The sequence below is a fragment of the Typopeltis vanoorti genome, chromosome 20, assembly GCF_054136105.1.
Source record: "Typopeltis vanoorti isolate ZY-2024b chromosome 20, IOZ_Tvanoo_1.0, whole genome shotgun sequence".
In the NCBI taxonomy this organism is placed as follows: Eukaryota; Metazoa; Arthropoda; class Arachnida; order Uropygi; family Thelyphonidae; genus Typopeltis; species Typopeltis vanoorti.
Window position 1 is genome coordinate 37455036 of NC_143568.1, and position 23627 is coordinate 37478662.

General features: G+C 35.2%; 1 protein-coding gene across 2 annotated transcripts in view; it reads right to left on the minus strand.

Annotated features, from left to right (window-relative positions):
- scaf6 (SR-related CTD associated factor 6) overlaps positions 1 to 23627 on the minus strand; it is a 251811-nt gene that overhangs the window by 134319 nt on the left and 93865 nt on the right. For both annotated transcript variants that reach the window (XM_090409796.1, XM_090409797.1), the window contains one exon: positions 10978 to 11052. In XM_090409796.1, coding sequence (XP_090265922.1) covers positions 10978 to 11052 — 75 coding nt within the window. The remainder of the gene's footprint in view (positions 1 to 10977; positions 11053 to 23627) is intronic.

Genomic DNA, 23627 nt, shown 5'->3' on the forward strand with positions numbered 1-23627 from the left:
AAATATACAGCAGATGTTTGCTCTCCTCTTGCTAGCTCCAACCATAATCTTATCTGCATCTCCTTTTCTAGATCAATTTCCTCCAGCCAATCTCAGTCTCATGTTCTATTGCCCTACAATGGTACAAAGTGGGATAACCTCAAGGATTTCAACACCTCATTTTTTCATGGTAAGATTACCGTTTCCACTCTCCTGATCCAAACACCTGCTCTGATCAAATAACTAAAATCCTTATTGGAATGAGGGCCTTCATTTCCCACTCCACTACAAACACCTAATCAATATCCAAGCTCATCTTCTATAAAAAAAATAAAAATAAAAAATATGCCTTTGAAGTCAACGATAAAAATACAGCATACATTCAATTGCTGAAGTCAACTCAAACTTCTCATTTGACTTACACTATTGCCTGAAACAAGTGTAAGAATATTATTAACAAATCAAAAGCAAATTTTGTTAGAGTGAAATGTAAAGCTTCCCCCTGTTGAACAAATAGTCAAACTTTCAGGTCCCTTGCTAAGGCTGTTGGGCATAACTTCTACCTTTCTTTTTTCTACCCCTCTCACATTCAGATAGTACCAGGTAAAATTATCCAAAGATAAGACTGACCTCTTGGTATCTGTTTTTTTTTCAAAATCTTTTCCCACCAAGCACTACTAGAGGACTATTCAAACACTGATTGGAAAGCACTTTTTTCATATTTCAAGACAAATATAGGGAACAAAAACGACTTGCCATGGGTTTCCCCTCCCCCCTTCTCCAGCCTTAGCCAACCTGTTTATGGAAAATTTTTAAAACTAATACATTAAAAACCTATCAGAAGAAACCAAAAGTTTGGTTACATTATGTTGATGATATTTTCGTCATTTGGTCGGGAATGGTGGATGAGCTGATTGCTTTCAAAGATTATCTGAACTTGCACCCCAATACTAAATTCACTATTGAACTAGAAGAGTGCAAAAAATTACCTTTCCTTGATATCCTTGTCAAAGTAAATGAAGAAGAAAAAAGATTTTCCTTCTCCATATACAGAAAACATACCACTATGGGAAGATTTTTAAATACCACTTCACATCACCATCTATTGCAAAAGATAATATAATTAAAACTTTACAAGACAAACCCAATCAAATGCCTTTGAAATGTTGAGGGCAACTATGTGAGTTTCTCCAAATTTCTCCATGGCTTGAGTCCATAGGTGGGTGATAAAAGCAAGAAGATCAGCTGTAGACCACAAATGGCAGAATCTATACTGCTGGTCAATGATTAGTTGGTGTGTCTCTAGATGGTTCAAGAGTTGGTTGTTAATGACCTTCTCCATAATTTTTGAGAGAACAGTAGTGAGAGCAATTGGATGGTAGTTTGTTGGTTGGCTTTTATCATCTTTCTTTGGGATGAGCTGGATGTGGACCTGTTTCCATGTTGTTGGGTAGATGCCAGTTGAATAGGATAAACTGAAGAGGCGATACAGGATAGGTGTTAGTTCTGGGGTACAATTTTTTAACCACAACAGGAGGGATACCATCAGGACCAGATGCCTTGTTTGTGTTGTCAAGGATTCTTCAGATTGTTTTTTCGGAAGACTATGGGAGACATGAAGGGAGCAGTTCTTTATGGAGTGGAGGGAACTTTGTCCAGATCATCAATCCAGGAATTGGAAGAGAAGATTGATGCAAGTAAGTCAGTCTTATCTTTTGTTGAGGTGACTATAGTACCATCTGGAGTGAGAGTAGTAGAAACTTGGATGGACAGAAATTGCTCTCAATGGCCTTGTCAAGGGACCAGAAGGAGTGACTATCATTTGGGCAGGACTTCAACTTAGTGATAATTCTTTTACAACTGTTGCTGGCTTCAGTATAAGCAGATAGGGCAGATGGACTTTTGGTCTTGAGCCAATTGTGGGATCATATTCTATAGGGAGGTAGGTAGACTGATCTAAAAGTAAAAAGGCAAGATGTTCCCACCAGCATCTTGCTTCTTTACTTTTATATGATCCCACCAGTTCCCAAATCAGAAAACTCCATAGGCTCAATAAGATTACCTCTTGGACTGTGGAAGTGACTAACAAGCCTTTAAAACTTTAAAGCTAAAACCTTTTAACTATAGACTCTCCCCCCTGGATAAATGGACTACCAAAATTCCATAAGTAAAATGTACCATTACATCCCATTGTGGATGGCATTGATTGATTTCCCTGCATACAAATTAGCCAAACATTTAGCAAAGTGCTCACACAATATACTGGCAACACGCCACCACACATAAAAAACTCAGTTCAATTTAAAGCCAGTATAGAAAACCTCACTCCAACATACTGACATAATGATTGGTTTTGATGTATCCTCCTTATTCAGCAATGTCCCACTCAAAGATACCTTAGACCTCACCCAAGCAAAATTTCCTCCCAATATCTCAGTCCTATTTCAGTTCACAATGAACTCAGGATATTTTGTTTGGCAAGAAAAATTCTACAAACAGATAGAGGGGACAGCCATGGGTTTTCCACCCTTGCCCAACTTCTTTATGGAGACCTTTTAAGAAAAAGCCTTAAACTCTGCCGCACATAAACCCACTGTTGCTACACTATTTGGCTGCATGGTCTGGATACATTCCACAATTTCTCAACACACTCAAACAATCAATGCCCCAGGATCTAGTTTACCTTGGAAAAAGAAAACAACAGTCTCCCTTTCCTAGGCACTCTGATTACACGCCAGCCTGATCGATCCCTGGCTTTCTGTTTACAGAAAACCTACACATACAGGTAGATACATTCATCAGCAGTCACCCCCCCCCCACTCCCAACAATATGGGATTATAAAACCGTACATGACAGGGCAAAAATAATCAGTTCAGATAACAATGCCCTAACTACTAAACTTAACCATATCCTGAACACCTTCTTAGCCAATGGCTACAACCCCCAAAAATTTAAAAAATATTAAAACCAGAAAACCACAATCCCCATCCCCCCTTCATAACAGAGATTACTCTAAATCTATTACTATTCCATAAATCCAAGGTCGTCGTCTGGTAGCATCCTCTAGCAAGAGGGTTGCAGCAGATGAGCAGCTCTTCTCCATTTCTCTCGGTCTGTTGTCTCCGTCATTCTTAAACCAGTCCATTCCACGACATCATTGAACCACTCTCTAGTTGGTCTTGCACGTCTTCTCTTCCCCTCAACTTTCCCTTGTAATAAAGTTCTTGTCAGGTGTCCCAAAGAATCTCAGAAGATGTTCTGCAAATCTGGTCTTTCTTTGCATAATATTCTTGAGCAGTGTTCTTTCCATCTCAACTCTGCTTAAAACCTCTTGATTTGATATTCTCTCTGTATAGCAAATCTTTTCCATCTTTCTATAACACCACATTAGGGCACTAAATATCCGGGGTACACCTGAAAAACTAATAAAAATTCTAAGAAAATATGACCTCATAACTAGTTACAAACCATATAAGAAATTGGCATCTCTTATTCACTTCACCAAAGACCAGCCACCTCCCCTAAACCTACCTGGAGTATACCAGGTCCCTTGCAGTTGCAAACTGTCTTACTACAGCCAAACAGGCAGAACAGCCAATATCAAGACATCCGAGCACAAGGCTGTATTGTGTTTGGATATCATGCATTGGACAGTCACCATAGAATATGCTGGAAGAAGGCCACTTTATTACACCGCAGCAAGTACAAGTATGAAAGATTGTTTCTTGAATCAGCCTCAGCTCTGAAAAACTTCCAAACATCAACAAATTTGGGTGCATGAGACTGCCATAAATTTGGGAAGCTTACATTCTAAGATCATCAGCCCAATGGTCCAGACAACCCAATTTAGCCCACTAGGGGAACCTTTAGGACTTTAGAACTTACTTCAGTTATCTTTCTTCAGCCTCATTTGCTTAGTGTGAGTGCCTGCAAGCACAAATCATTGTTTAGTGATCCCTGAAGATGACAATGTAACATTGCCAAAATATAGGAAAGTACTGATTAAAGTTTTTAATATTTTAGTATACGATGTAATTTCCTGAAAAATTAAAAGCTATGTATAAGTTAACTACAAGAAATGATAGTACACTCCATTCATCCTACTAATTCAACAAATTGTGCAGTACTAAGATATCGCAAGCTTCAAGTTCATCAAAAGCCAATATCTTAAACACTTATCATCCTTAAATGAGACAATGATAACTAAGTCACCTTCAATGCTACTAAAACAGTCTTGACTGTTCTCTTGTAAAAAGGATCTCAGTTCATTTATCCTTCCATCAGTAATACAAAAATTACCAAACAAAATCAGATATAGGTGTAGGTGAGTAATTTAATAAAAAGGTGGCACACCTTTTGGCAACTCCTATAGGTAAAGATGACATCGCTATTGCTTCTGTCTGGTATCTTCACATCTGGACCTGGCTCCCACTGAAGAGACTTCAATAAAGCTCGAAACTAGTCTGGGTAGTGGCCATTCCCTTAATGCATAACATTATACATATCTGCAAGGAGATGTGTTTTGCATTATGGGAGATACTGAGATAGGAGTGATGTTAGCTTAGTCCACCTTTGCTAAGAGATGCCCAGTGTTGTACCACCTTACCCCAGTCCTGAAGATACTTTCAGGCGCAAACTTTGTTTGCTTACACTTGGATAAAGGATTAAACTAAATTTATCATCATCATCATCAAATTCCTGACATGTACCCTCAAGGAGTGTACAGGATATGATAGTACTACATGAAAATTTTATAACATTACTAACTTCCTATCTACAATTTTCCTCCAAATCAGTCTATTACTTGTCAAGACTCCAATATTATCATTTTCAGATCTTATATTTCTATCGTCTAAGGCACTTTGTACCATATCAATCCACCTACAGGGTGTTCGGGATAAATTTGACATATTTATAATTAATTATATTTTTCCGTAAGTTACATGTATTAACACACACTTCTCTTCATTTAAAAGTTTGGACCCTTCTTCATTCATATACAAGATGTCAGAAAGGATGGATAGCTGGAACCCACCTGAATCATGGAAGAGAATAACTTGTATCATGATGATTCGTGCCCGCCATCAAAATAAGGATATTACGACTGCTGCCCAATGCTCCCTGAATACAGTAAAAACAATCAGACATGAACTAGAGACTTGCAATGGTGACTACGAGGATGTAGCAAGAAGAAAGATCCCTAGCAGACGATCTGATTGCGTTCGTACAGCAGAATTCCTCGCAAATCTGCAGGAACAGGTGTTGAAGAACCCTGGCATTGGAATTCGGGCTTTGTTCGTGGAGTTGCTAACTGTAGTCAAGCCCTGGATAACAAGGGTAGCCAATGGTAGGCCGTATGTATGGCAGCAGGATTCGGCCCCTTGCCACACCTCTGGGAAAAGTCAAAAATGGTTGTCTGAAAATTTCTACGACTTCACCAGTCCAAATGTTTGGCCTCCAAACTCCCCAGACCTTAATCCCATGGATTATTTTGTATGGGGCGCAGTTGAAAAAGACACCAATCGCACTTCCAGTAATACAAAAGCCCAGTTAATGGATAAAATTAAAACAGTTTTTGCGGCCCTTCCCAGGGAGACTGTAGCATCAGCTTGTTCGAGGTTCCGAAGCAGAATTGAAGCTGTGATCGATGCTAATGGTGGTTATTTTGAGTAAATCTTGTTGATAGTATTGTAATTAACTCTGCCTGTAATGTTTTTTTGTCAATTCATTAAATTTAATAGATACAAAGAAGATTTTCTTTTTCCTTACGAAACTGTCAAATTTATCCCGAACACCCTGTATATCTTGGTCTTCCTCTGGGTCGTTTTCCTGCCAACCAGGCAGAGAAAACTTGTTTTGCTAATCTTCCCTCCCCCATTCTGTTTATATGACCATACCACCTGAGATTAGTTCTGCTAACGCACTCCTGGATGCCGACAATGTCAAGTTCTTTCCTAATATCCTTGTTTTTAATATATTGCCATTGATGCCATCTGTTCACGCCTCTAATCTTTCTCAGGACTCTCATATCTGCAGTCTCTAGTCTTTGGACAAGTGTGTCTTACTTCTGAACCAGCTCTCAGATCCATAAGTTAAAACTGGTTTGAACACTGTCTTGTATACAGCTAATTTAGTGTTCCGACTAATTTCTCTCTTATTCCATATGAATTTATTCAATTCACTTCCTACCATACCAGTTTTGTTGATTCTGTTGTCTATGTCCATATTTAATTCACCATCTTCACTAAAAATCATGTCTAAGTAGCTGAAATGTTTTACTTGTTTCCACATGTTCCCCGTTCACAACACAGTTGATATTTTAAACAATTCTACCTATTTTCATTGTCTTTGTCTCTTTAATGCTGACCTTCATACCATATCTATTACAACAGTTATTCAATTTAGTCAGGGAATCTTGCAAACTAGTAACGGATTTATTAAGAAGTATAACATCGTCCGCATAAAGCAAAGAGTTGACATTAACATATCCAATTCTGATATCATGTTTAGTACCACTTTCCTTCATAATGTGATCCATATAGATAATAACAGAGCGGATAATGTACATCCTTGTCTCACACCAGATTTAACATTAAACCATCTTCCTGTACAGCCTTCAATTCTAACTGCCGACTTACAACTCAAATAAAGACTAAGTATTGCATGATATAATGCCCCATTGACACCATATAACTGTAGCGTATTGAATAGCTTCTCTCTTGGCACCTTGTCATATGCCTTTTCCAGATAGACAAAACTTAAATACAGATTATGAAGGAAGTACCACTTTCCTTCATAATGTGATCCATATAGATAATAACAGAGCGGATAATGTACATCCTTGTCTCACACCAGATTTAACATTAAACCATCTTCCTGTACAGCCTTCAATTCTAACTGCCGACTTACAACTCAAATAAAGACTAAGTATTGCATGATATAATGCCCCATTGACACCATATAACTGTAGCGTATTGAATAGCTTCTCTCTTGGCACCTTGTCATATGCCTTTTCCAGATAGACAAAACTTAAATACAGATCTTTGTTATATTCCCATGCTTTCTCGACTATTTGTCGTAAAGTGAAGATCTGATCCTGACAGCCTTTATTTGGCCTGAATCCAGCTTGTTCTTCACCAAGCTTTTCTTCCACAATTCTTCTCAACCTTTTTCTCAAGTATACTTGCATAGATCGTGCCAAGAACACTCAGTAGGGAAATACCTCTGTAATTCTCACCTTCAGTTTTATTTCCCTTTTTATATATGGGCACTATTAGAGCTCTACTCCAATCATCGGGAATTCGCCCTTCTGTAAAAGCTTTCCGAACTATGCACTGTAAGACTTTTATACCACCATACTTCAGCATTTCTGGTCGAATATCATCTACACCTGCAGCCTTTCCACATTTCAAGCCTTTGATGACTTTTTCTACTTCAAGTATGGATATGTATTCCTGACTGTATGCTTGTTGAGTGTTTTTTACTACTCTGCTATCACTGCTTGTTTCATTTAGCAATTTTTCAAAGTAATTACTCCATACTTCAAGGATATCTTTTTTTCCTGTTTTCATGTCACCTTTATCATCTATAACTCCTTTTACAGCCCTCTTTCCTCCATTTCTAAGCTTCTTCAAGAACCTCCAGAATATCTTACCATCTTCTTGATATTTATCTTCTATGTTCTTGCCAAAGTCCTCCCATGACTTTTGTTTAGCTAGTTTTACAGAATGTTTTGCTTTCTTACATTTGTCTCTGTATTTTCTAAGAGCAAACGCTGCCGTATTAGCCAGGAACTTTTGATATGATTTCTTCTTTTCCTTCACTGCCTCTTTAACTTCCTGTGTTCACCATGGAGTCCTGATTTTTCTATCCTTGCAGACAACCTAACCGCATGCCTCTCTGGCTGAATAAATCAAGGTTTTCTTCAAGGCTTGCCATTGAATCTCAAAGGTTTGGTTCCTGTTCTTAAGCTCTTTCATTTTTTCTTCAATAATCTTTGTGTTTGTTAGTCTACAGTTCTCATCTGAGAGCTGCTCAACTTTTATTCGCTTTAAAACTTTCTTATATGTTATTCTTTTCAATATGAAATTCAATTTTATCCTGCTCAAGACTAAATAGTGATCACTTCCAATTTCAAATCCTCTGTACACTATGGTGTCCTGCACCAGGGAGAAAACATCACTATCAACAATAACATAGTCAATGAGATTTTTCTTATTCCTTGCCTCTTCTCTTCATGTGAATTTGTGTACATTTTTATGTTGGAACATGGTGTTAGTAATAACCAGTCCATGTCTTGAGCAGAAATCTAACAGGTATTTGCCATTATTATTAGCTTTGCTCTTTTCTCCAAATTTTCCCAAAATATTTTTGTATGTCTGACAATCATTTCCTACTCTGCTATTCAGATCCCCAACAATGACCAACTTTTCCTTTTTCATTGTGTTAGATTCTAAATGAAGGAATCTTGGAAAGAAATCATTCATTTAGAATCTAACATATAAAACGTGCTGACAAAGAGAAATACCTGCACATCAGTTGTAATTAAAAGTGAAACTTCTTCACTTTATGTAAAATTTGTATTCTTTATTTCAAGTGTCTTATATTTAAAGTGTGGTGATTATATTAAGATTCATTTTTAAGTATGTCTAAAAAGAGAGATAATCTGATTTAAATTTAAGCCTCAATTAAGCTATGTAAAATTTACTGTGAGTCATCTAAAAGGTTGATAAGTAATAATTCCTGGAAGGCATAAAGCTACACGTGTACAGCATAACGCTAGCGGTGATAGATTACTCGGAAAATTACGTTGCCATGTATTCTGTGAATCCAAGTATAACAGCGTCATAAAAGCGAAGGATGAACCCAAAGGGGTGAAAAGATAAAGGCCGTGTGCAAAAAGAGGATTAAGAAAAGAGGGCGCTCTATAGATGAATATAAGGGGTTGAGCCCATATCGGAAGACTCTCTCGGTCATAACGTTTTCCTGTTTTGGTGGTTCGGAAGTTAGCAGGCAGTTTTGCGTAAGGGGGGGGGGGGGTGATGTGCGTGATAAGATGTCAGACTGCGAGCGTTCTTAAAATGAAGTAGGATTCTTTGTAAAGCTGAAGGTTAAAATTCCACTCCTAGCAGAATCAAGCCGTCGCTGAAAAGTCCCACTGAGTTGTTCCTGAAACGAAAGATTTGAGTCCGTTTTCGGCAGAAGGAATGAAGATAGCGTAACCCCCTTACATTGGCGCGTGGTGCAGAACAACGTGGAAAAATCTTGGTGAGATGAAATTACTCTAATTTTGTGTGAAAGTTCATTAGAAGAGAGAAGATTGTTTACGAACGTGAAATTAGGAACTGTATTCTAAAGAACTCTGAGGACAGTCTCTGTTTAGAAAGTTAACCTCCTTTGAGAGTAAGAAGAATTGTTTGGAAGAGATCTTTTGTAATTTTGTATGTGATAGGATTAACTTGATGCGATAAGAATAGTAGAATTTAGTATCTCAGTAACATTAGAATGTTTGTTAGTTTTCTCTTGCGAGTAATACTACTGAAAGGTATTTAGCTTAACTTCATATCGTTTGCTATCTATCCCAATATGCAGTTACTGTGTTTAGCATGCTTTATAAGATTTAATTAATTTACAAAGTGTTAACCTCTTAATTCGAGTTTTATTTAGTATTGAGCATAATTGAGTGTATGAATTTTGTATTGTGTTTTAGATATTCCAATAAACATTTCATATTTACCTGAACCTGAGTCATGCCTGATTACGATTCTAACTTACCACTTATAAAAAATAGAACCTATTTTGGCAGGAAGGATTTAGAGAGTGAATATAAATATAGATTTAGGTCATGACAGCAATAATCTGAATCTATACGGCAGTTTAAATAAGATATAGCGTAAGAAAGCTAAGAATCTAGTATCGCCTCCCTGAGTAAGGATCTTTTCTACTATAGGATACTGGCTTGCGCAGCAAAATATAAATTCGCCAGTATCCGAAGAGGAAACAATCCTAGATATAAGAATAAGATTAAAGTAAGAGAAGAAAGAATAAATAACAAAAGGTGAATATATAACAGTAGAGCAGCCAGTACGATTTTAATTGTATAAGGTTTTAGGTAAGAAAGGATAGATTTAAGTAAACAACAAATTAAGCATAAAGCACATTTAGAAACATCGATATAACAATTGTGTCAGTTGCTTTATCTAAAGCATCAAAAAAATTCCTCCACTTCTACCTTAGTAGAACCTTCTGTGGGACCATAGGCAAATAAATCTCATTGTCCAATTCCCCATTCTGATATTTGCCCACATCACTCTACTTGAGACTGCCTGCCATTCAAGAAGATTAGCCTCGTATTTTGTGTTGAATACTATGGCTACTCCTTCTTTTCCTTGATTATCATTTCCTGAATATAACATTTTGTATTCATTGTTCAGAAAGATCTCACCAGTTTTTGTCTTTTTTGTTTCAGTCACTCCTATTATGTCGATCTGGTACTTATCTAATTCCTCCCTAGCTCCATTTCTTTGCCATTCAGGCTTCTTATGTTGATAGTACTGATCTTTAACTCTGGTGATGTTGAGTTGGGGTGTGTTTTCAGATTTGTTCCAGTAACTGACTTATTGCTGTTCACCCTGGTTCCCTGGCGAAAACAACGGGGGCCTTGTTTAAACGGGCGACGCCCCAGCAGGCATGAAATTTTGTCATGTTGTACCATCATTTTTTGTTTTGGTTTAACCAATAAGAATACAATTTGGTCGGCTAAATCCCAAATTGCCAGCCCATCTTCGTTCGTTCAGTATCCAGATAGATACCCAACAAGGTGCACCACAAGAAGGTGAGAATTAGACATTAGGTCAGAAGCCATGGTCGGTTCTCCGCATTCCTTTAAAGGCTATGTGGAGGTCTCCTCTCAGTTATACAGCTTTGACCCTTAAGCACCCCACTAAATTTATTATATGGAAATATATATATTATACCTTTTCTGTATATATACTTACCAATGATGTAGAAGATCATTAATTAGATATACAAGATGCAGCTTGGTTTCAAATGATGCACCAGGAGCTGTTACCCTGAAACGAATAAATGTGTATTAATAATAATAATGATCACTCAACTTTGGCACAGAAAGCTATCTATTCTAATTATAAATGAATTCCCTTGCATCACCTAAATATATAGAAAATTTCAGATGATTGTTCTCAAATGATGATTCCCAAATATTTCACAAACCTCAGTTGGAAATAAGGTAATCATCAGCTGGTTCATTACATACTCTTCACAAATATAAATAGTGCATGCATAATTCTGTTAGTTTTAATTAAACCTAGAATGTGAATTTCATGCATAAAACTTGGCTTCATTTATAAAAATCTGCTTTGTTAAAAAATGAATGCCTCTGACATAAGCAATGGGGGAGTAAATTCTTTTTTTTTATTATTTATTCCATGAATACATCCCAGCAACAAAATGACCCATAATATAATACTGATCTGTGAATTATTAGATTGTAATACTTACGCTGAACTTCAAAGAGACCCCCCCACGAGAGAACTATATACACCGGACAAATAATCTCCTCAAATCCACCTTAGAATTACCTAGGAATATCTGCCTATCACTCCACTCTCTTCATCCACTTATTCCCCATTTACATCGCCTTCAGAAGATCCGCAAAGAAAACACTCCTCTTAGACCAATAGTTGAAGGCATTGACCTCCCCCTACTTACAATCTCTCGAAATGTCTTGCTTCCTCCTTAAAAACATCTCACAGAAAAATCCTTTTCATATATCAAAACCTCGGCTGATTTTGTCTCGAATATAAAGAACACCCAACTTAACAAAGCAGACAGAATGGTAAGCTTCGACATAGTCTCACTATTCACCACTGTTCCAACACAGGAAGTCCTTAGTCTTTTAAAAAACAAGTTATCTAAAAAGATTTTTGCCTTACTTGTGCATTGTGTGGATTCAGGCTACTTCTTATTCAAAGATAAGATCTACAAACAAAACCGCGCCAGTGCTAGCCAACGTTTTTCTGGAAGATTTTGAGGAAAAGGTCATTTCCTCAGTAACACTGAAACCCAAAATCTGGCTATGTTACATGGACGACATTTTCCTAATTTGGGAACAAGGCCCAGAAAACTTACAAACCTTTCTGCATCATTTAAACAATTTTCATCAAAATATAAACTTCATATCCGAACCAGAAGTTAATGGTGTTTTAGCTTTTCTAGATATAAAACTTACTAGAACAATGGATGGTCTCAAGATTTCTGTCTTTAGAAAGCCTACACACCAATAGATACCTACATGCTTCGTCTTGCCACTACCTCCATCAGAAATTAGGAATTATTTTCACACTAGCTCATCGGAAGAGATCCTTGTTGTTAGAAGTTGAACTTCAACAAGAACTTAGTTACCTCAAAAGGACTTTCTTAAATAACGGTTGCTCTCCTAAAAATATCTATAATCATCTTAGTGTATGTAATCAACATAGTAATGAAGATAACTCAAACCCAACAGCCTACATCTCCTTACCGTATATATATATATATATATAAGTTCTCTTTCTCCTAAACTAGCGAAAATCCTGAAGAAATTTAATATTAAAACATATTTCTCCATCTTTCCAAAACTCCAATCTTACTTCAGTCAACCTAAAATAAAACACAGCCTTCTTTAGTTCCCAGGAGTATACAAAATCATTTGCGGTTGTGGCAAACCATATTATAGCCAGACAGAAAAGTCCATCTCTCTCTCCGCCTAGAAGAACATCAATGTGACATTTCTTATAACAGAATCCGTGCTAGTGCCCTATCCAGTTTTATTCTTGGCCAATACCAATGTTGAAGGACGACAACAACAAATAGACTGGAACTCAACTTCAAACATCCATAAATGCTCCGATGAATTAGAAAGACGTATTTTGGAATCCGAAGAAATAGCTCTCGATCCTATTCATCTAAACAGCAATCTCAGTTACAGTCTGCCCGATTCACATAGTGCTGTAATCTAGTTTTGGCGCACTCATAATATCATTCACATGCACAGTGCTTCATGCCAGAACTAATGCTCGGACTCAATTTCAAACACAAATACTACTTGTTCTAAACTGTTTTTGTCTAAAGTATGATATATTTTTAAGATATTGTTTTCTCCATGGTACTGTATTCACCTGAAGAAGTCAGCATTTCCAATGAAACTAGTAACAAAACCTTATTAAATCTCTTGTATTTTTTCTCGGTGTTTAAGTCAGTCAATAATTATAAACATGTCATTTAACAGAATGAATTACTCTGTAAATAAATAAATATATATATATATATCCTTGAAAAGAAATATGACAGTCTTCCTCATGTATATATCAATATGGGGGGGGGTGAGTCTGGAAGGTCGTGATAAACATCTAAAACAAAAATGATATTGAAACAACTGATATAACTACATGAAAGAAAAAGAACAAATTATTACAAATACAAATTTAATATCACTTTGGTTCTAGGTATTTATCAGAACTTTCCAGAACCACCCCCTCATATATATATATATATATATATATATATATATATATATATATATATGAGGGGGTGTTGTACCATCTTTAGACTTGAACTATGTTTCAGGCACAAACTTAACTGTTTGCTTACTTGGGATTAGGAGTTAAATAACCAAGCTTATAAAATTACTTGGTAACCCTAATATATATATATATATATAATCTCCTGAAAAAGAAATATGACATTAAATATTGATAAACAGCTTAACTATAGAATCATATGTGTACCACAGTTCTATGGTACACATTATTCTATAGTTATGGTACTCCACAGGTAAGAAATTATATATAACTTGATTTTATTTTTTATGGCTCTTCTGAAGTCTCTTGCTCTCTCTCAAAAACTGAAACATATTTGAATAAATAATTCATTAAAAAAAAAAAAAAAAAAACTGTGCAGCATTATCAGAAAAATCCACACTATCTTCCACTTGCAAATTAATCTTCTTAAATTTGTACTGTTTAGAACAGGGGTCGGCAACCGGTGGGCCGCATGCAGCCCAAGCGTGCATTTTTGGCAGCCCATAAAAAGTTGACCATATTTACATGGCATGTGACTCATATGTTGAATTATTTAAATAATACATTTTATAATATGAATAATAAATTAAAAATAATGTGTATCACCTGTGCAACTTGGAAATAGAAACAAGAGGAAACTTTTGTTGGTATTATTGAAGATTTACCAACAGAAGTTTCAACAAGATTTGTTGATTTCCATAAAAATAGCATCGAAATGCGATTATTTTTGAACACTTTTAATGTCGACATTGATGATGTACCAAACCAACTACAGATGGAAGTTTTGGAATTACAGCACAATGAAACATTAAAGAATGCATTTTTGTTAGAAAATATCCAAAAATTTTATTGATGATTACCAAAAAAATTTGAAGGATTAATCAGTTTCGCAAAGAAGATGATAGTCGCATTTGGAAGCAAATACATTTGTGAATAAGCATTTTCTGCCATGAGTTTTAGAAAAAATAAATTTTCTTCTCGACCTGACTCATGAACTTTGCATGCTTTGATTCGAATTTGTACCTCAGGTTATAAAGTGGATATAGATAATTTGGCTAAGGGAAAACAATCACAAAAGTCACATTAAGCAGAGAGACACACATATTGTGATGCATAAACTATATTACTTTGTTTTTACTTGATAATTTTTCACTGAGTTTCATTTTCATGCTTGTTTCATATCCAGTACTTTAAATATTTCTGTGTTTTTTTAAAATTGATAACTTAAGTATTTTTTAATTAATTAATAATTAGAAGAAACACACGTATAAACCACAGTGAAAATTATTTAATTGTAAATATTTCATCCTAAGTATCTTAGGACATCATCAGTACAGTATTTAAACAAAATTAGGAATAACATACAGTTAGGGCACATGATTACAATAGAATCTCATGAAAACATGCATAACGTGCTAAAGTAGTACACACACACACAAAAAAAAAAAAAAAAAAAAAAAAAAAAAACGTTAATTATTTAACACAATTTTGTATGATAATTTCCCATACTTTAGGAATACTTGGTATTTTTTCACTCACTATTTTCTCTTAAACGCTTGCGGCCCGATTATTAAAAATAAAAGTTGAATGTGGCCCGCAACTCTGAAAAGGTTGCCGATCCCTGGTTTAGAATACTTTGCAAAAGGAATAACTACATTGAAATTAAGGGACTCTCTTGATCACATTCCATTCTTCCTCCCAGATTTCCACCATAAGAGGTTGTTCAACATATAGTGCAGTAATACAGTTTCTCGAATGGTGTGCTGCCAAATTTTGATGATAAAAAATATTTTCATACAAACTCCAGCACACTTTTGCCTATTCATATAGTTATATTTGTATAAAAAAACTTTTGGTAGCATAATATTAATGTAACATATTGAGTTTTTTTGCTGCAAGTGCTAAACTAAAGCACCAGCAATCACCACCAATAATATGACAATGGTGTTGTGAACATTAAATTCTTCAAAAAAAAAAAAAAAAAAAAAAAAAAAAAAAAAAAAAAAAACTCTGCATTAGGATAGACTGATCTGAGAAAATCAAGATTTAAGTAAAAAAAAGTAAGTTAAGAAAGGTAATCAATAAAGTTCAAAATAGGAGAATGAGGGAGGAAAATTAAAACACACATGCATGCTATGTTCATAAAAGTGTTTGGACACCTTACATGCCATGCAAATTTCGGATCCTACCACATGCAAATATCAGGGAATATCTGCATAAGTCTGGTAATAAAAGGTGGATTTGCACTGTACTCAATGTCAAGATGCCACGTGGTGTCAAGATATCAAGTTGGAAGTGTGTCAGATGAACTGACACACGTCCAACTTGGGATGGTAGTTGGGTGTCACATCAGTGGTCATTTTGTCCATGACATTGCAACTGTCTCAGTATAACGAAATCCACCACTGCTTATATCATTTATAGATGGAAAGTTGATGGTGCTACTAAAGCAGGAAAATGCCCTGGTAGGCCACCTCACTGACTGAGATCAATGACCTCTGTCTCAGAATGTTCAAGCATACTGCACATCAGCAGTTGATCTATTACTTAAAATTATAATAATGGAATTAACTCACGTAAAATATTATTAGTAGAATTTTTGCCTGAGTATCACAGGTATCTTCATTACATGTAAAAAGGCTAATTAAACAATAACTGACAATTCCAAAGGGTGCCACCTAAGTATCTCATGTAACTATAAAAAAAAAAAGGTCATTAAGTTTCCTTACTTAAAAAAAAAAAAACATATATATACACATATATACAATTAAAAGTTAGGAAAGATTAGCTGATTTAAAAAGTACACTCTCCCATAAAGGGGATAGACGTAGACCATCGGATCTATTTAAGTTGGGAGAGTGAAGTAAGTTATTCTTGTAGCAGAGAAGTAAGGTTTCAAGTTTCTTTATAAAGCTGTTTCATGAGGAACCGACTTTTGTGAAGGACTCTTGTGTTATTCCAATGAACTACAGGGTGTTCGGGATAAATTTGACATATTTATAATTAATTATATTTTTCCGTAAGTTACATGTATTAACACACACTTCTCTTCATTTAAAAGTTTGGACCCTTCTTCATTCATATACAAGATGTCAGAAAGGATGGATAGCTGGAACCCACCTGAATCATGGAAGAGAATAACTTGTATCATGATGATTCGTGCCCGCCATCAAAATAAGGATATTACGACTGCTGCCCAATGCTCCCTGAATACAGTAAAAACAATCAGGCATGAACTAGAGACTTGCAATGGTGACTACGAGGATGTAGCAAGAAGAAAGATCCCTAGCAGACGATCTGATTGCGTTCGTACAGCAGAATTCCTCGCAAATCTGCAGGAACAGGTGTTGAAGAATCCTGGCATTGGAATTCGGGCTTTGTTCGTGGAGTTGCTAACTGTAGTCAAGCCCTGGATAACAAGGGTAGCCAATGGTAGGCCGTATGTATGGCAGCAGGATTCGGCCCCTTGCCACACCTCTGGGAAAAGTCAAAAATGGTTGTCTGAAAATTTCTACGACTTCACCAGTCCAAATGTTTGGCCTCCAAACTCCCCAGACCTTAACCCCATGGATTATTTTGTATGGGGCGCAGTTGAAAAAGACACCAATCGCACTTCCAGTAATACAAAAGCCCAGTTAATGGATAAAATTAAAACAGTTTTTGCGGCCCTTCCCAGCGAGACTGTAGCATCAGCTTGTTCGAGGTTCCGAAGCAGAATTGAAGCTGTGATCGATGCTAATGGTGGTTATTTTGAGTAAATCTTGTTGATAGTATTGTAATTAACTCTGCCTGTAATGTTTTTTTGTCAATTCATTAAATTTAATAGATACAAAGAAGATTTTCTTTTTCCTTACGAAACTGTCAAATTTATCCCGAACACCCTGTATGTCTAGTGTTGATGGCATGCTCTACAAGTCCAGACTGGTCAGGCTCAAGGTATTGAATATATGACTTGTGTTCTTCTATCCAAATAAAAGCAGATCTTCCTGTTTGTCCGAAATAAGATAACCCACAAGAGCAAGGAATTTGGTAGACACCTGGATGACTTAGATGTGGAAGCATGTCCTTTGGAGAAGTAAGAAAGGTGGCGATTTTTCTGATGGGTCGAAAGGCCAAAAATATTTAGTAGCTTTAAAACTTTCGCTATGTGTTCACTAATGTCTTGCACATAAGGGATAGGAATACGCATCATTTCTTCTGTATTTGAAGTGGAAGATATATTAAAACTACTTCTCTTTTGATGAAAGAATTCTTACATCCATTAGATACAAAAGAGGAAGTAATATATTGAAATTCTTTCTGTAATAGTTCCTCTGAAGAACAAAAAAAAGCATTGGCCAACCAGATGGCAACCTGCATTTCTCAATCTATAGGAAGGAGACTCATACAGGCCATTATATCCATGCTGAATCTCATCACCATCCCAATCAAAAGGTTGGAACTATTAAAACACTGGTTCATCGGAATGAAACACTGGTTCGCCAATCTGAATGAAACAAGAATTAGGATAGCTTGACAAATATCGAAAGATTTCAACCAGACCAAGACTAATTTGCATATAGACAAACTGAATCTAATAACGTTATCAACTGTAAAATGCACCTACAGACAATAAAAAACAGAAATAAATAAAAAGAAATTAAAAACGTGAAAGGAAAAGCTGGAGACAGCAAATGAGCCAACTGAGATGCAGTAGTGAGTGTGTGTTCATCACACCACAGTAGAAAGTCAATATATAACTAACCTGCTGCAGATCATTCTTTCTAGAATACTCAGTTAACTAGTCCTGAAGAGAACTCTTCTGATAACTGTTGGAGAGTGTCAGCTAGAGGTACACTGGTAAATAAGGAGTGGATGTCGAAGCTGACTGCAATGTCTATAGGTTTTTTTTTATTTTTGTCAGAAATTGACTTTTTCAGGCCTTTTTTTTTTTTTAAATTATAATGCTGTATCAATTCATCATTTTAGTTATCTAAATTTATTAATTTTTGTATTTAATATAATTTTAACTTAATTGTAATCTCATTTGAATTTGTAACCACAAACATGTGGCATTCTAACATATTGCACAACTCTATAAATGGGATTAACATTTTTTTGTTCTAACTTAACCTTGTGATTATATTGATGATGGCTTGTTAATTTCTGGCCAAAATATTTGCAATAATAAAAACTATTATTCTTTATTATTGTGAATATGTATCTAATAACCTTTGCTATGTCACAAATGCCATTAAAACAGTTTGAAAGAAAAGTACTTGTGCGATTCAGTACTCATGTATATACTTACAACATTTTCTAAAGGTATGCTACTGATTCTGTAAACAAAAATGATTACTTTAAGTATTGTTATTAAGGGTTGAAGCTACTTAACTGGAGGAAAACTTCCTAGTAATGTGGAGAACTGACTTCTCACTGTGTCTAGTCTCTATATTCTGATTGTTTCCCCATTATTAGGTATTCAATTTGATGCCAAATAAACAATGATGGGTTGAAAATTTTCCCACCCATGAAAGGGTATAAATCTTATTATATTTATATTATTTATTTGTTATGTACTCCAGAACCCTGTTCTAGACACAACAGAAAACTCTTTCAAGCCACTTCTGGCCTCCAGTAAGTTAGGTGGTAATCTCACACCAAAAGACAATCGCAAACATCCACTTCCATGGTGGGATTTGAACCACTGCTTGTTGGTTGGAAAGAAGATATGCTAACCACATGAACAGCTAAGTTGGGTCTTAACTGACCAAATTGTGTATTCTTGACTAGCTAAAGCTATATATACATTTATGATAGTATACAGCATAATCATTTTAAACTAGCTTGGATGTCAGTGTAGCCAGTTATTATTTCACCCTTTCACCAAAAGATGGTCTATAGAAGCTGGCAATTATTGAGTCTCCATGAATCACCTACTGCTTACTGAATTGTAAACCTAATGCTGCAACAATGTATTTGAAGCCAGATGTATATCTTTGAGAAGTGAACCAGCCCCAAGCCAGTGGCATGAGACTGGTTAACTGAGTATTGGAGATAGAATGATCTGCAGCAGGTTAGTTATTATATATTAACTTTATACTGTGGTGTGATGAAACTGATATATGTAACTCAAGATTCCCTCCCATAATTTCTACTTAAAGGATTTTGAAGACTCCCTGTTCTCATCCATACAACCTCAACCTTCCTTCTGTGTATGCTATGATGATTTCGGAATCTGGCCAGACTCAAAAAGCATCTCTGCTTTCTTAGCCCTTCTTAACTTTCTTCACCAAAATCAAATGGCCTACACCCAAGTATCAACTTCACTATAGAAAAAAGATAGAAAATTAACCTTCCTGGACATCCTCCTTTCATGAACCTTATGGAATACTTACATCTTCACCTAAACCTACCTTCACAGGCTGATACACACGACAAGATTCAGCCCATCATCCATCTCAAAAAATTGGCATCTTCAAATCTTTGTTGAATAGAGCACGTTACCTGCTCCAATTCTCAAGCTGTCCAACAAGAACCGAACACTATCCAGTGCATCATACTACATAATGACTTCACTTCAGGGAAGTTTAACCACTTCCTGGACATAAGTTATGATATGGATGATAACTTATGTGGTGACCACATAAGTTATCATCCAAACCAGGACATTTCTGAGCGTTGGTAGTGAGGGGGGAGGGAGTCAAATAATTAAAAAGTACAGTGGTATCTCACTAATCCGAACTAATATAAACTGTGCTCATTCGGAATAGTGAATTTTCCCCCAAGAGACAACAATAACTAGCAGTTAAGACAAAAATAATTAGATTCTAATGGTACATCAATTTAATTCTGTAAATAAATGAAGTAACGGATAGGAAAAAAAGAGCTACTGTACTGTAATGTAAAACTTAAAAAAATAATACAATGCACAGTTTATTTTAGTAAAAAATTTAGTTTGTATGTACCTGTATTGTTGAGGATTCTGATTTAATAAAATTGCATAAAAAATATCACTTTCTTGTACACAACACAAAAAAAAAGTGTTTTTGTTTTTATTTCTTTGTAAAAAAGTCACTGTTTTCTTTTGCTTCTTGGAAGCTAAACTTCTTTCGAATGCTTCTTCTCAGAGCTGCATTAGCAATAAAATTTTGGGGAATGCCATATCATTCTGCTTAGTCCATTCTATACACACATCAAAACTGTCAACTGCCTCTTCACGTTTTACTTTTTCTTTTCTTCGAGTTCTTTATTGTCATCATCGTCTTCTTATTCATTCTGTAGCATCATATTTATACTTTCAGCATCTGATTAGATTTCGAATTCACTTTCGGTTCTACCTGTAATCCATTCCGTAACATCTGGATTTATATTTTTAACCAAATTATGCACGTTTTGAATTTCCTCTTTTTTGTGTATCACCGTTATCATGGTAAATTCTAGAAGGCCACAGTTTTTCCCATGATGCTCGAATTGCTTCAGGTTCTATGGCTTCCCAAGCAAACATGAACACACAATAAATCAAAATAGGCCTACACTATAACTGTACAATCGACAGTATGAAAAAAAATACTGTACTACTAATAATAAAATATATAATAGTAATTAAAATAATAATTATTAAATAAAAATAATAGTACACAAAATAATACGTAATAAATAAAACTTTTTTTTTTAGTAATCCAAACCGCAGTTCGGATTACTGGAGGGTTTGGGAGGTTCGGATTAGCGAAATACATCACTGTATATAATATTTTAAAATATTTACTGACCAACAGATTGGTTTCATTATATTGGTGGGCCTATGAAATTGTTCTATAGAAAAACTTTTTAAAAAAAAAATACTCTTGAAAGAAAATAAAAACATGTCCATGTACATTAAAGCAAAATAATATTGATTATCTAAACATTAAAAAATAACATAAGCAGAATAATTGTTCTTGGTAAATATTCATGCATTGGAATCAGTTTTATTATTATTTTTTTAATTTTTTTTCGTATTGAAACATATTTCAGCCCAAATATTTTCATCACATCAAACATTTCTTCTTGCCTCCATTCAGAATACCTTTCTTCAACAAATATTTTCATAAGATAAAATTCATCATATAAATTGTCACTATGATTCTTTTGATTGTTTCATCAAATTTAGATGCTGAAAAATCATAAATCTTCTCGATTTCATTCCTTTCTGGTGCAGAATATAAATTTATCCAATGAAAAGTAGACTATCAAAAGTTTCTTCTCACAAGCCAAGATATTCCAAAACACAATTATAGAACTCCAAAATTAAATCTTGTACACTGCTTCAGCTCTCTTCATTTCAACATCTTCCTGTTTGCAATCTTTGTTTTCAATAGCTGCAATTTACTAAAGGCAGAAGTTCTTTGGTGCACCATTCGATTTTCTACTGATTTTGAACAATATGCAACCAAAATTTAGAGATCTCATTTAAAAAAAAAAAAAGTTCAGTATTATTATAGGATACTCAGATTGATTCACAAAGTAGCTCTTCAAAGGCTCAAATCAAATATTTCTAAAATCCAATTAATGACAGTCAACAAAGACAGGAAGCATGTACTGCCATGTTGAAGTTGTTTTTTTTTAATTCAACATCAGCTTCATCACAAAAAGTTAGTGATTCAGTTACTCTGTGTGTATGAAAATATCTATAAATTTTGACAACTACAGCTTCTATTTCGATTGACTATTACAGTCTGGATGCAATTACGAAACTTATGGAAATTCCATAAGTTTCTTAATACAGTAAAAACACTGCTTTTACAATACAGTACTCCACCAAAACTTGTAAATTTGTATTCATATTATCACAAATAATTTTATCATCAACATTGAACTTTTTATGTGAATCTACCACATCATTCACAATAATGTCGGATGTTTCACTTTGAACAGAATGAACTTCCAAAAGCTTTACTTTGATCCCATGAATTGGATGAAAAAAAAAATGCACCATTATTGGAATTAACCTAACTGATTTTCTATTGGAAGCATCTGATAAAACAGATATAAAATTTATATTATTTAACTGTTTACAAAATTGTTCTTCTGTTAATGGAACCAACACATTACCAGCTATTGCTTCACTTTTCATGTGACAAGAATGCATGTTATTAATTAGAACAGGCATTTGATTTAAATGAAAAGACATATCTCACAGAATGATAAGTAAATGCTCATTCTACACAGCTGCATGTGTTAAATTTCATCTTCAGATGCAATCTTCTTAAAATAACTATTAAGTTCTGAAGTAGATACTGATGTTTCTTCAGCAGATTTGTGTCCCCTGGGATTCATAAAGTCAGTAAAAACACCCCACTATGCCCCCCCCCCCACCATGGTGGATAATAAATGTTAACACACAATTTTTGCAAATTACATGCTAATCAACTTTCTTGAGAAACAGAAATTGAGTACTTAATTTTTCATTAAACACTTGCTTACATTTTTTAGCTCATTTCTTTAAAAAGGTTTATTGCAAAATAAAAGTGTTACCAAACAAATTAACAAAGCTTTAGATTTATATCATATAATAAATGATAAAACCATAAGATTGTTCAGCCTACTCTCTTATACATACTACAGAAGGACTGTTCAGTCTCTCCAATGCATATTTCACATACATTCAAACATGATTTCCCATGTTTTTCACTGACATTGATACAGCTGCAAGGCCACTGTTCAGTGGCCTTGCAGCTGTATCTCACAGATTGCAACACAAATTACATTTCTAAGAGAGCTGGTACACCAAGTGGTTGGAAGGGCAGCAATGCTGAATACTTCTTCCACCCTTAACTAAAAGAGTTGGCTGTCCCTAGCCACTTGCATCTGAGCACAATTTTTTTTCAGAGAGTTCTCTGTGTGATATCTTTAAAAAGAAGTGTTACTTACATTGAGTCAGGAAAAGGTAAAAAAAAAAAGATGGTGTAAAAAAAACAAAAAAAAACAGGGCAAATGCTAAAACAGATGGAACAGTGAGATGACAGGCATAAACCAGGATGTATGGTCATCCTACTTATAATGGGCTTTATGTGTGTGTGTGTGCACGTGCGTGCATGCACATACAC